The 12,274-nt window shown below is 45.7% G+C and overlaps 1 protein-coding gene across 1 annotated transcript in view; it reads right to left on the bottom strand.

Annotated features, from left to right (window-relative positions):
• APBA2 (amyloid beta precursor protein binding family A member 2) overlaps positions 1-12,274 on the bottom strand; it is a 220,024-nt gene that overhangs the window by 95,736 nt on the left and 112,014 nt on the right. Inside the window, exon 3 of the mRNA XM_075006553.1 lies at positions 9,367-10,367. Coding sequence (XP_074862654.1) covers positions 9,367-10,329 — 963 coding nt within the window. The 5' untranslated portion in view covers positions 10,330-10,367. The remainder of the gene's footprint in view (positions 1-9,366; positions 10,368-12,274) is intronic.

Below are 12,274 nucleotides of genomic sequence, written 5' to 3'. Positions count from 1 at the left end.
TTCTACCAGGGAGATGCTTGTATGCTGCTCTCCGGCACACAAGGCACACGGACAGAGGGTTGGGGTGTGAATTCAATTGCTGCCATGGTTTGCATATCCTCTGTATCGGCATGCTCAGTTACCCTGGTGCGCTGATGGGATAATGTCGTAGCTGCCCTCTGGCTGGGCTGCCAAAAAGTTCATCTGCCAGGAGGAGGTACTCGTTCCCCGATTCATGGTCGCTTGAGAGCTTGTGCCCCATCCCCTCACAGTTATAACACCTCAGTTCCTTTCAGCCGTTCCTTGAGGATCAGCTTGGAGCTTTAACACCACACGGCTTGAATCTGCTCGCTTCCCATCCCTGAGGCGCACCCTCATGTCTCTCCATCTGTTCTAACCTAACAAGGTCATATGACAGTGGCTGCCACAAACACTGCCCTGTGTGCAGAGGTAATCAGTCCCTTGTCTGGTTTGCTGCCTCTATAAGTCACAATTCTCTGGTGTGACATACATGCACCCTTCCCCCTGCAAAAAAACCCAGATTCTTTCCTATGAGCCTCAAGGATTAGGTCATACTTAAGGACCAGAGATTCCTGTAAGGGGACTGCTACTCCCTGACAAAACTTGCTGGGAGTTTTTGGCTGGCTAGCAGCCAGTATCGAAAGGAAGGGGGAAAGTCTTTGAGAAATCAGGATCCTGAGACTGACAGGCCACAGGAGCAATGGGAAGAGGCCACCCCTCCAGGTCAGCCTGATTGCCAGGGCAGGCAAGCCAATGAGGGAGTGAGGAGTCTGGGGAGAGTCCTGTCTTATGTGTCAGCTAAATTTCCTGGGTCAGATGAGCAGGCGGAGCTAAGACAACGTGCCTGAGCTGAGCTGAAAGGAGAGCCATGCCAGCCAGAGACACAGCCCAGAAGCAGAGCCATGCTGGGGGAAGAGCTGCAGCCAGAAATTTGGAGCCACAGCGCAGAGAGCAGAGCCATGCTGGGAGTGGAGCTGCATCCACAGAGCCAGAGGGGCCAGAGAAAAAGCCCAGGAACTGGAGGTGGCACATGAGAAAGAGGAGCTAGGGCTGGAGCATGCTGGAGTTGGGTGTGGTGGGGAGCAGGGGAGAGTAGGGGAGATTCTGGCTAGAGGCTCAGTGCAGGGGGACTCCACCAGCCAAAAGACCTTGCAGGCCAGACTGTGGAAGAGCTGATGCTGAGAAGAAGGGTCCTGCCACCCATAGTAAGTGTCTGACCTGCAGCATCCCTGCAGTGCAGCTAGGCCCGGAGGAGGCAGCCTGGGACTGACAGGGAACAGACTGTGCCTGCCCTCAAATTCCAGCGGCACCAAGTTCCCTGTGCCTTAGAGTGGAGAAATATGTTTTCCATCAACTTTTTCCACTTTTCCTTATTTTTTAAACTGATTGTTGATTAACACATTGCATTTGCTTTGAGCTGTATGTAATCAGTCATCAGGGTCAGGAAAGCATTCAATCTGAAGACCAGACCTGCAGTGGGGACACGCTAGCACCTGCCCTAGGTTATCACAAGTATGTAATTCATGTTGTACATTCTGAAGAGTGTGTAAGTATGTGCTGTGTGTTAGTGTTAAGACTTTTTGGAAAACAAAGTATGAAATTTCACGGCAGTATTTCCATTCACGGAGTATACAAACTGTACAGATAGCAAAATATTAAGGTAAGGTACACGAACTTACTGGTCATTTCCAGTTGGGTCATTATCAAAAGGGATTTTCAAAATTCACACACAACCTTGGTTTGAAGTATCTTTTTAAAGCACTCCTAAGATGTACAAGATTGTGAACTATTATGAGAGAACTGTAAGGAACTCTTTAGCCAAGTATTAGATCTCTATAACATTGTGGTTACACTTCTGGACTGTCCAATGCAAGGTTTTCTTTTTTTTTTTTCCTAATTACTTTAAAAAAAAAAAAAGAAAAAGCCTCTTAATACAGAAGACAATGAAACAAAAGATTCTTGAAACATAATCTCAATAAATAAAATAGAAATAAATGTGTTTAGTATGCAAAGCAGTTTTATGACAAGTCAATTTTGGGCTTTTACTATGTGACAGCATGCCTTTAATTACTCCCTGCCATTATAATAATAGCTGTGACATTTTCATAAGCAAGTGAGACACCAGGTCCATTTTAAACATAAAACTAAATATCAATTATATTTATTTCTATTAAATATTTAGCGAACTAAGTCTGCAAAAGAATTCACATGAACAGATCCCTATGCCCCTCTGAGGACCCAGACAAGTCACTGGGGTACCAGGTAGGCCCACCACTACAGGTCCCCTTGCAGGACAGGGTCCTAAAACAGCATCGGAAAACAGACTATGCCTATGAAACACATACAAACTTTTATACCCATACACAGGCCGGCTGATGGGGGAGAACTGGGGCAGTCGCACCAGGGCCCTTTGAAACACTGCAGCAGTACTGCACCACTCCGCACAGCTCTGAGGGCGGGGGAGGGAGCACACGGGGGGCAGCGCCACAGTGTGAGCTGACAGACCCCCCTCCCGCCCTGCCCTGAGGCCTGCAGTGCTTTCAGCCCCACTGCCCAGACATATCCCTAAGTGAAGCTTGATCCCATTTCTCCTTGACTTCAGCTGGAGAGAAAGGTGGTCAGCACAAGAAATTGGTTCACAGTGCACAGCGGGACCAGGACCAAGGTGCATTAGTGATAAACATTCCCAAGTTCTGAACTCCCAATGTTGTTTAGTCAAACACACCTTGTTTTGCCTTTTCAATCCTGCCTTTCTGTCCCTGGAAAGCGTTGCTCCCCACTTTCCCTCCCGCGAGAACGGAACAATGAACGCTGCACCACATCTTTCGGCTCCAGTGACCTTGATGCCCTCTGCTTTAGCGAAACCCCTGTCAACTTTGTTCTCAATCATGTCTTCAACTCTATGTCTACCTCTTCTGCTGCAAATTAAGGGTATCCATGAATTGTTACTGCCAGGTACTTAAGGTGACCATTCATCCTTTTTTCCCAGGAAGTCCCTTATTTAAGCTGTCTCACAGGCATCCCGACTTTAAGAAAATGGGCAAGTTGTCCCATATTTTGTGGGGATGCTGTTCCACAGCACCTGGTGTTTCAAGAAGGCAGCCCCTGCTGCCAGGGAGCTCCTCTGCTGGGTGGCTGCCCCATTCCCTGGCACCCCACAGAGGCAGCCCTCATGGTTGGTGAGCTCTGCCATGGGGCAGCCTCTTCATTCCTTGGCACCTCCCCCAGCAGGGAAGCTGTGGAGCTCCCATCCTCCACTTCCCCTCATCAGGAGGCTGCGGCGCCTCAAACCCTGGTGCCTCACTGTGGGGCAGCTGCCCCCATTGCTGAGGAAGGCTGACATGGAACACCAGCCCACAGTCCCTGGAGGCAAGTGTCCTGTATTTGCCATAGTGCAATGTGGTCACCCTACAGGTATTTATTGCTTCATTTGTAGGCGGAATGAACCCCTTTATCACTGTATCTCTAGCCAGAAACCCTAGATCTGCTTTGTCCTGGCTAATGCTTGAACAGAAAGGTACTGCAGCAATGAAATACCGTGACCGTTAGAGCCCCGTGCTTATTGTCATTCTCTTGACAATGGTTTTGTCTGATGTGATTTGCACTGCACAGTGTATTACTGCTACAGGACACGTAGCATCAATAAACCCTGCACAATCTCCATTACTACACTAAAAGGCTTCAGTTCATCGATCCAAAGCAGTAATAGACATATTTCTCAGTTATAGCTCAGATAGGCAGCCAGAAGCTTGCATGTCTACTCTGTGCATTTTCACAGCAGAGGTAATTACATCATCAATACTCTGGCATTCCAAAGCTTCCAACTGTTAATAAGCTGACACGATTAATATGTGTCTAATGGGGGCACAATCCCATACTCAAACCAAGAATTCACTACACAGTTTTATTATTCATGTGCTCTTCTAGACAACAAGGTTTGAAAAACTATGGGCCCCAATCGCAGTCCTTACTCAGGCAATGCATTTCTGAGCAGCAGTGGAGGAATTCCCTAAGTAAGAAGTGGGCCCTGTAAAATACTTTGGGCTTTTTTGGTCATTTAACTGAAAAATGGTCTAATCAAATACAGCAGAAGCGTGATTATCTGGGATCCCTAGCGAATGGGGGTTGCTGGAGCATCAGATTTTCCAGGTAGTCGAGCAGGGCTGCTGGCCCTGCTCAACTGACCCGAGGTGGTGGGTTGGTGGATGGGTGTGTGTGTGTGTGTGTGCGTCCGACAGTTTTCAGTGGAATCATTTGTGTTAATTTTATTTTAGTTAAATAATTAATGATGGAACAATTTAATTAAATATTACGATCTTCCTTACTGATAACTTCAGTGAGGGTGAAATAAGAAATTTATTCTTTTGAAGTTTTATAATAAACTTTTAATTAAAATGGTTATTAAAAGAAAAAAAGTTATCCAAGCATATATGTTAAGCAGTCGGTTAAATACATGCTCTCTGCATACCATAAAAAATACTTAACTACACATTTACAATCAAGGTTTTATAATTTTATATTTTGGTTTCTACAGAGAGAGGCAGAAATGCAATATTAGAAATGTAAGATTCTAAATAAATAATCCAAATTATTTTTAAAGGAATCAGAAATCCCTTTAAGAAAAACAAACAGCATCAGTTCTTTTAAAACATACCACAGCTCTTCTTAAAGTATGGAGCATGAGTTTCACTTCTGTCCAGTGCTCAGCACAGAAAAAAGAAAAAGGGGTCAAATTACTGCACTAGCATTAGCCCTTAACCATCAACTTGTGGGATTTGTGTTTTTTGGAAGGATTTCTCTCATTCTAAAAGGAAACTATTTCACCTCCCCTCTTGCCTATACCATCTTTATCTAAAAAGAACATTTCATTGGCACCTCAGAACAGCTAACTGTAAAAGAAATACCTCATACAAAGACGACTTTATTCATTGATTCAGTGGAAGCAACTAGGGGTCACGCTCCCCTTGACCTGCTGCTCACAAACAAGGAAGAAAGGTAGAGGAAGTAGAAGTACATGGAAACCTGGAAAGCAGTTAACATGCCGTGAGTGAAGGGACTGGACTTGCGCTCTACAGACCCGTTCCAGTTCTCGCACTCTATGGCCGTTTCTACACATGCCACTGCTAATAAATGGCCCAAAATATGCTAATGAGACACACATGCAAATTCCCTGCACCTCATTAGCATAAGGTCATGTGATTTGGAGTCCAGAAGACATTTTTCCCAAAAATTTTCAGGAAGAAGGAGCCTCCGGAAGAAGGACTTCTGTCCGGAAGACTCCCCCCCGGGGCCGTGCTTCTCAACATCTTCCGGACTCCAAATCACATGACCTTATGCTAATGAGGCACAAGGAATTTGCATACATGCCTCATTAGCATATTTTGGGCCATTTATTAGCATGCCACTTTCGCTTGTGTAGAAACAGCCTATGATTCTAGGAGATGGTTGAGTTTAGGATCCTCACAAAAGGAAGAAAGGACAGCAGTAGAATATGGACCCTAGACTTCAGAAATGCAGACATCGACTCCCTCAGAGAACTAATGGGCAGGATGCCCTGGGAGGCTAATATGAGGGGAGAAAAGAGTTCAGGAGAGCTGACTGTATTTTAAAGAAGCCTGATGGGGAACACAGGGACAACCCACCCCAATGTGCAGAAAGAATAGCAAATACGAGAGGTGACCAGCTTGGCTTAACAGATAAATCTTTCATGAGCTTAAACACAAAAAGGAACCTTATAAGAAGTGGAAACTTAAACAATGACTAGGGAGGAGCATAAAAACGTTGCTTGAGCATGCCGGGGTGTGATCAGAAAGGCCAAAGGGTAGTTGGAGTTGCACATAGTAAAGGATGGAAACAATAACAAGGTTTCTACAGGTTTGTGAGCAATAAGAAGGTGGTCAGGGAAAGTGGGGGACCCTTACTGAATGAGGAAAGCAACCTAGTGACAGATAACATGGAAAAGGCTGAAAAACTGAATGCCTTGGTCTTCATAGACAAAGTCAGCTCCCAAACTGCTGTACTCATCAGCACAGTATGGGGCACAGGTGAGCAGCCTCAGTAGCAAAAGAGCAGGTTAAGGACTATTTGGAAAAGCTAGACATGCACAACCCCATGGGTCTGGATCTAATGCACCTATGGGTGCTGAAAGAGTTGGCTGATGGGATTGCAGAGCCATTGGCCATTATCTTTGAAAATGCTCGGCAATCAGGGAAGGTCCCAGTTGACTGCGAAAAGGCAAATGTAGTGCCCATGTTCAAAAATAGGAAGGAAGAGGATCCAGGGAACTACAGACCAGTCAGCCTCACCTCAGTCCCTGGAAAATTCATGGAGCAGGTCCTCAAGGAGTCCATTTTGAAACACTTGGAGGACAGGAAGGTAATCAGGAACAGTCAGCATAAATTCACCAAGGGCAAGACAAGCCCGACCAACCTGATTGCTTTCTATGATGAGATCACTGGCTCTGTGCATATGGGAAAAGAAGTGGATGTGATATACCTTGACTTCAGCAAAGATTTTGATATGGTCTCCCACAGTATCCTTGCTGACAAGTTAAATAAGTATGACCTCAATAAATTGACTATAAAGGTGGATAGAAAGCTGGCTAGTTCATCACGCTGAATGGGTAGTGATCAAATGACTCGCTATCTACCTGGCATCCAGTATCAAGTGGAATGCCCCAGGAATCAGTTCTGGGGCCAATTTGGTTCAACATCTTCATTAATGATTTGGATGATGGGATGGATTGCACCCTCAGCAAGTTTATGGATGACTTTAAGCAGAGGGGAGAGATAGACATGCTGGAGGGTGGGGAAAGGGTCCAGAGTAACCAAAACAAATTGGAGGATTGGGCCAAATGAAATCTCATGACATTCAGAAGGATGAGCTCAGAGTCTCGCACTTAGGAGAGAAGAATCCCACACATTACTACAGGCTGGGGATTGACTAGCTAAGCAGCTGTTATGCCAGAAAGGACCTGGGAATTAGAGTAGACAAGAAGCTCGACATGAGTCAAGAGTGTGCCCTTATTGCCAAGGAGGCTAATGGCATGTGGGACTGCATTAGGAGGAGCACTATCAGCAGATCGAGAGAAGTGATTGCTCCCCTCTATTCAGCACTGGTAAGGCAACACCTGGAGTACACTAAACCCTCAAAATGCATGAGTTTAAGTTGCACTTAACTCACATTAACATGAGTTAAGTGCAACTCAAAATCCCGCTCCTCCCGCCCCAGCTCAATGCCATTGGCCCTGTGTGGCCCCAGTTCAACTCCCCGCAAGCCCTGTTCACCACCCATACCCAGCTCCAGCTCACCACCTACCCTTGCGTCCAGCTCCGTTTCAAACCCCCCGTGGCCCAGCTCACACCTGAGCATGGCTCTAGCTCAATTCCCCCTCTGCCCCGGTTTAACTGCCTCCTCCCCCACCCATGCACGGCTCCAACTCAACTCCTTCCCCCTGCCCCTCCTGCAGACCTAACCCACCCCAGGCGTATCCCCCTCTCCCACGACCCCAACCTACCCCAAAGCTTAACCCTCCCCAACCCCAGGACTTACCTTTCAAAAGGAGCTCCAGGTGCTCCTACTGCATTCTGCCAGGGGAAAAAACCACCCCCACCAACCAACGCAAAATTCAAGTTACACGAGGATGTGTGGGAACCACAACCCTCACATAAATCGAGGCACTACTGTATTAGGTCCAGTTTTGTCCCCCTCTCCCACCACAGAAAGGATGTGGACAAATAGGAAAAAGTCTAGGAGAGGGCAATGAAAATTATTACGGGGCTGGGGAACATGACTTACGAGCAGAGGCTTACTGAACTGGGATTATTTAGTCTGCAGAAGAGACGAATGAGGGGGGATTTGATAGCAGCATTCAAATACCTGAATGGGCGTTCCAAAGAGGATGGAGCCAAGCTATTCTCTGAGGTGTCATATGACAGAACAAGGAGCAATGGCCGCAAGTTGCAGTGGGGAAGATCTAAGTTGGATATTAGGAAAAAACTACTTCACTAGGAGGTTGGTGAAGCACAGGAAGATGTTGCCTAGTGACATGGTGGCTTAAGAAGGTGAGGCTTGAGAAAGCCCAGGCTGAAGTGATTAAGTTAGGTTTGGTTCTGCTTTGAGCAGCAGGTTGGACTAGATGACCTCCTGAGATCTCCTCTTCTATGCAGCTAAATGCCTTATTCTTTTTATGTCTCACTTTATTGCTACTAAAATCTTGTAAATCCAAAAGTAAGAATACTACTTTCTTATTTCCAACATCTCACAGTTTTGAAACACGGCAATGCTCTGGTAAATAGGTATGGTTGCAACAGTTTTCAGTATCTTATCATCAAATGTAAGTAGACAGTAAACATATCTGCACATTTGCTTTTTCAGGATAGTGAGCTAGTGTCAAGACTTCCTACTCCAGAATGAGGTTTTCCTATCCTGACAAAACTGCAAATTGCTTTTAATTAACAATAAAAACACACTCAGCAGGATTCAGTATATTTTTTCATTAAAGGTCACTTTTTACACTATTTTTAGTCCTCCTCCACAATATAAAAATTGTTATGGTGACCCTGGTGCATGGAGGCCGGTTAGCCAAGAATGAAATAACAGTACCACCAACCAGTAACTGTGGTTGCTTATGACATAACCTGTTATTAACCTTCCCTTTATAAACAACAAAAAGTCTTGTGGCACCTTGTAGACTAACAGATATTTTGGAGCATAAGCTTTTGTGGGCAAAGACCTGCTTCATGAGATGCATGAGCGGGGGGTGGGTTTCAGAGGGTCTTTACCACGAAAGCTTATGCTCCACAATACCTGTTAGTCTATAAGGTGCCACAGGACTTCTTGTTGTTCTCAAAGCTACAGACTAACATGGCTACCTCTCTGATACTTCCCTTTATAATTCAGGCTCTATGGACAAGAAATAAAGACAAAAATCAGCCACTGACATACTAACCAACCCTTCACCAAAACTAAATTCATTGATACTTTCATTGATGGCATGCCATTGATATATGAAAAAAAACCAAAAACGATGTGTGTCTAAACCACTGCCAGGTTCCTTTGCTTAATGTGTTTGGTAACTAAAAGACATGCCAATCTTCCATCTTCAAAGCTGTCTTGTTATTATACAAAAACCCAGTTTCCTAATATTGCTAATTTACCTGCTTGGATCTTTCCTAGCCCAATTTTCTAAAAAATTACATTTATTGAATAGTGTAGATGTAAAGTTAAGTTAATTATTGCAGAATAATTATTCCTTTACACTTGCTCATTTATTTCTATATACTGACATGCCATTTGCATAATGCCTCCAAGAAGTTACTATCCATGTGATTAATAGTTGTCTAATTAAATAAGAGAGCCTCATACCTGCTCTTCTGGCCACTTCTGTTTGTCTTCTGGAGTTCTTGACTTTGTTTTAAAACCTCTAGGCATATCTCCGACATGCTTTGAAGCAGGTGGAATATTCAGTGATTTTGGCCTCCCTTCATGTCGGTTGGTACTATGACCAACATCAGCTTGTGGACAAGTCTCTTTATAGTCATTTTGCACATTTTCAGTCCCAGCATGCTCAGGGCTCATTTCTGTTGTGCTGTTAATGCTGCTCATGCTCATGCTCATTTTAATCTCCGCTACAATCTGGTCAATGTCTTCCTCTTGCTCTTCCAACTCAGTATCTTCTTTCCTCAAATGATAGGACGACATCCCATGACTGTTTCCATTAGCTTCTGGTGGATAATAGTCCTGATAGCTTTCTTCATTTTGACAGTACTGTATGTTTTCTTCTTGATCTTGAATATCCAGAGAAGATACTTCATCCCCCAGAATCTGAACACAGTTATCTTGGTAGTCTTGCCCTTCTGTCACTTCACTTCCATCATGATGCTGAATGTTAGCGTCTGTCCATTCCTCTTCTACAGCTTCTTGACATTCATCGGTTTCAACTTGGTGTTCTTCATGAGGAACATAATCTTCCCCATTGCAGTCCATTCCTTCCAGGTAACTATCATCCTCTGGACAGTACCTAATATAGTACGTGATCCCTTCCTCTTCCTCTGGTAGGCCTTCATCATAGTCCTCCTCTTCAGAGGTATTATTCACATAATCAGAACTGGAATCACCATCCCCACTATTATCATTGCATTCCTGCTCCACACCAGTAGGGGTACCTCCTCTGGCAGTGGTTAGCTCTGCTTCCTTTGCTATGTAATCCTCCCTAGGCAAGTCATGTTCCTCACTTTCAGGCTCCCTGTTATTAGATGAAGTTGGGCAAGCTATCCCCCTGTGATCCAGCATGCTGGTTGTAGTGGTTTGACGTTTCCTGTTTGCCATAGCCGACGTCTTAGGTGACAATCATTTCTAAGCAATTACTGTAGGAAGAAGAAAAAACACATTCAGAGGAAGGTCAACAGCAGGGACCATAGTGAAGCTAGTGGAAAATAATAAAACTGGTACTTTTAATTTCATAGAAAACAACTACTCGAAAAAGCCTCTCCTAAACTATCCCAGCAAAACTGCGCTCAGCAGAGTCAAAAGGTAAGTCAATGCAGGTGGGGTGGATGCATACAGGTGTAACAGGGATCAGAATCTGGCTCGTTATCATATACATAAACAGTAACAGCATAAAAGAAAACTACTGATAACAATAGTTATAATAGCTGTTCCAAACCACCATCCTTGTCATCATCATCATCATCACCATCAGCAGCAGCAGCAGCACCACCACCAGCAGGATAGCCAAGCATTACTGAGCTTTGGAATTGAAGGACAAATTGGGTGACAGATGCTGCGGTTGCTGAAACGATCTGTGCTATGAGTTTGGAGCGCTCATGGATCCAGGCTTGTGCTGGAATGCTGCAGCAGGAAATGGGGTGATCTTTAGTTCTTTTTTCACATGGTCAGTGATGCAGTGAATTCCGGTACAGTGTTTGGAATTCTGGGATTCCAACATGAAACACCCACAAGCAACTGGGGCAAAGGCACTCAGGACCCACAATGCAGTGCTCACGCTGTCGAACTTGCACGGGGCAACGGGGATGCGGAGATTCGACATGGAAAAAAGGTGGATAGACTTTCAGGAAGCTCTGTGAACACTTTATTCGAATTCATAATATCGAAGTTAAGTATTCGAATTTATGATATATATAGAATTTATCTTGTAGTGCTGACACAGCCTAGGTGTGCAGGAAGTAAGAAACAGGCAGCCCAGAATTGCTTTGTGATCAGCATGGTGACCACATCTAGTGATGAGAGAGAGCCCTAGCATAGCCATCAAGAGAGCCAGGATCTCTGTTTGGCTGGCTAGCCTCCACCACACCACGTGGTGGCTTGGCTGTGGGGCCCAGACAGTGGCACATCAGCCAACAAAGCGATATGTCCTGCCCTGCCTAGAGTGAAAGTTTCTTCCCTGCACAGGACGTACCAGAAGAGGCCGAGAAACTTCTTTTCTGCGCTTCACATTTGTGTGCGACACCCCCACCAGGCACCATGCAGTTGGGGGTCTAGCCGTCACCTCCCCACTTGGCTAGGCTCCCCCGGCCAGGCACTATGCGACGGGTGGGCCAGCCCCCACCCCACCACACGGCAGCTGGGCTGTGAGGGTCGTGCTTGTAGGACAGGCCGAGAAACTTCTTTTCTGTGCTTCACATTTGTATGGGGCAGCTCCCCCCCCTCCCTCCCGGCACAGGCACCATGCAGCTGGCAGGCTGGTCCCTGCTCCACAATACATGGCGAGCCCCCACCCCACCACACCATCTGCCGGCAGTGCACCTATTTTCTGGGCTGTGTCTCCCCCTGACCTAGGCACACGGCTACAGTATTCTCCCTTCTCAAAGTACGTGGCTCCCACAGTCTCAGCGGTGGCCTGTTTACTGCATTTTTTACCAGGGAAACACTGAGGTACCTGTTGACATGGTTCCCTCCCTACCTTTCTGCATGTGATCTGGTTTAATCCACTGTTATCATCAAGATGTGGCACTGACAGCTCCCTGACATGCTGCCCTGTGAAAGGTGTTCACGGATTTCTCTCTCTCTCTCTCTCCTTCAAACCTGGCACCTTCAGCCAGATACTCTACCACTACACCACCACTTTCTAACTGTATCTTCTTTCCCTGAGAATTATATGAAGTCTTTCCCTAGTCTTGTGGATCCTGTCTGGTGTGTTTTTACCCAAGGAAGAGGCGCTAAGCAACAGAAACCAATGCACTCTGTCTTTCCTTCTCTCCTTCTTCTTCTGAGTAATGCTAACCCCTAGACGCCAACGCCCTCTGAGATTCCC

This window comes from Carettochelys insculpta, chromosome 12, assembly GCF_033958435.1.
Source record: "Carettochelys insculpta isolate YL-2023 chromosome 12, ASM3395843v1, whole genome shotgun sequence".
In the NCBI taxonomy this organism is placed as follows: Eukaryota; Metazoa; Chordata; order Testudines; family Carettochelyidae; genus Carettochelys; species Carettochelys insculpta.
The sequence above is the reverse complement of the archived record's forward strand: the minus strand, read 5'-3'. Positions and strand labels throughout refer to the sequence as shown.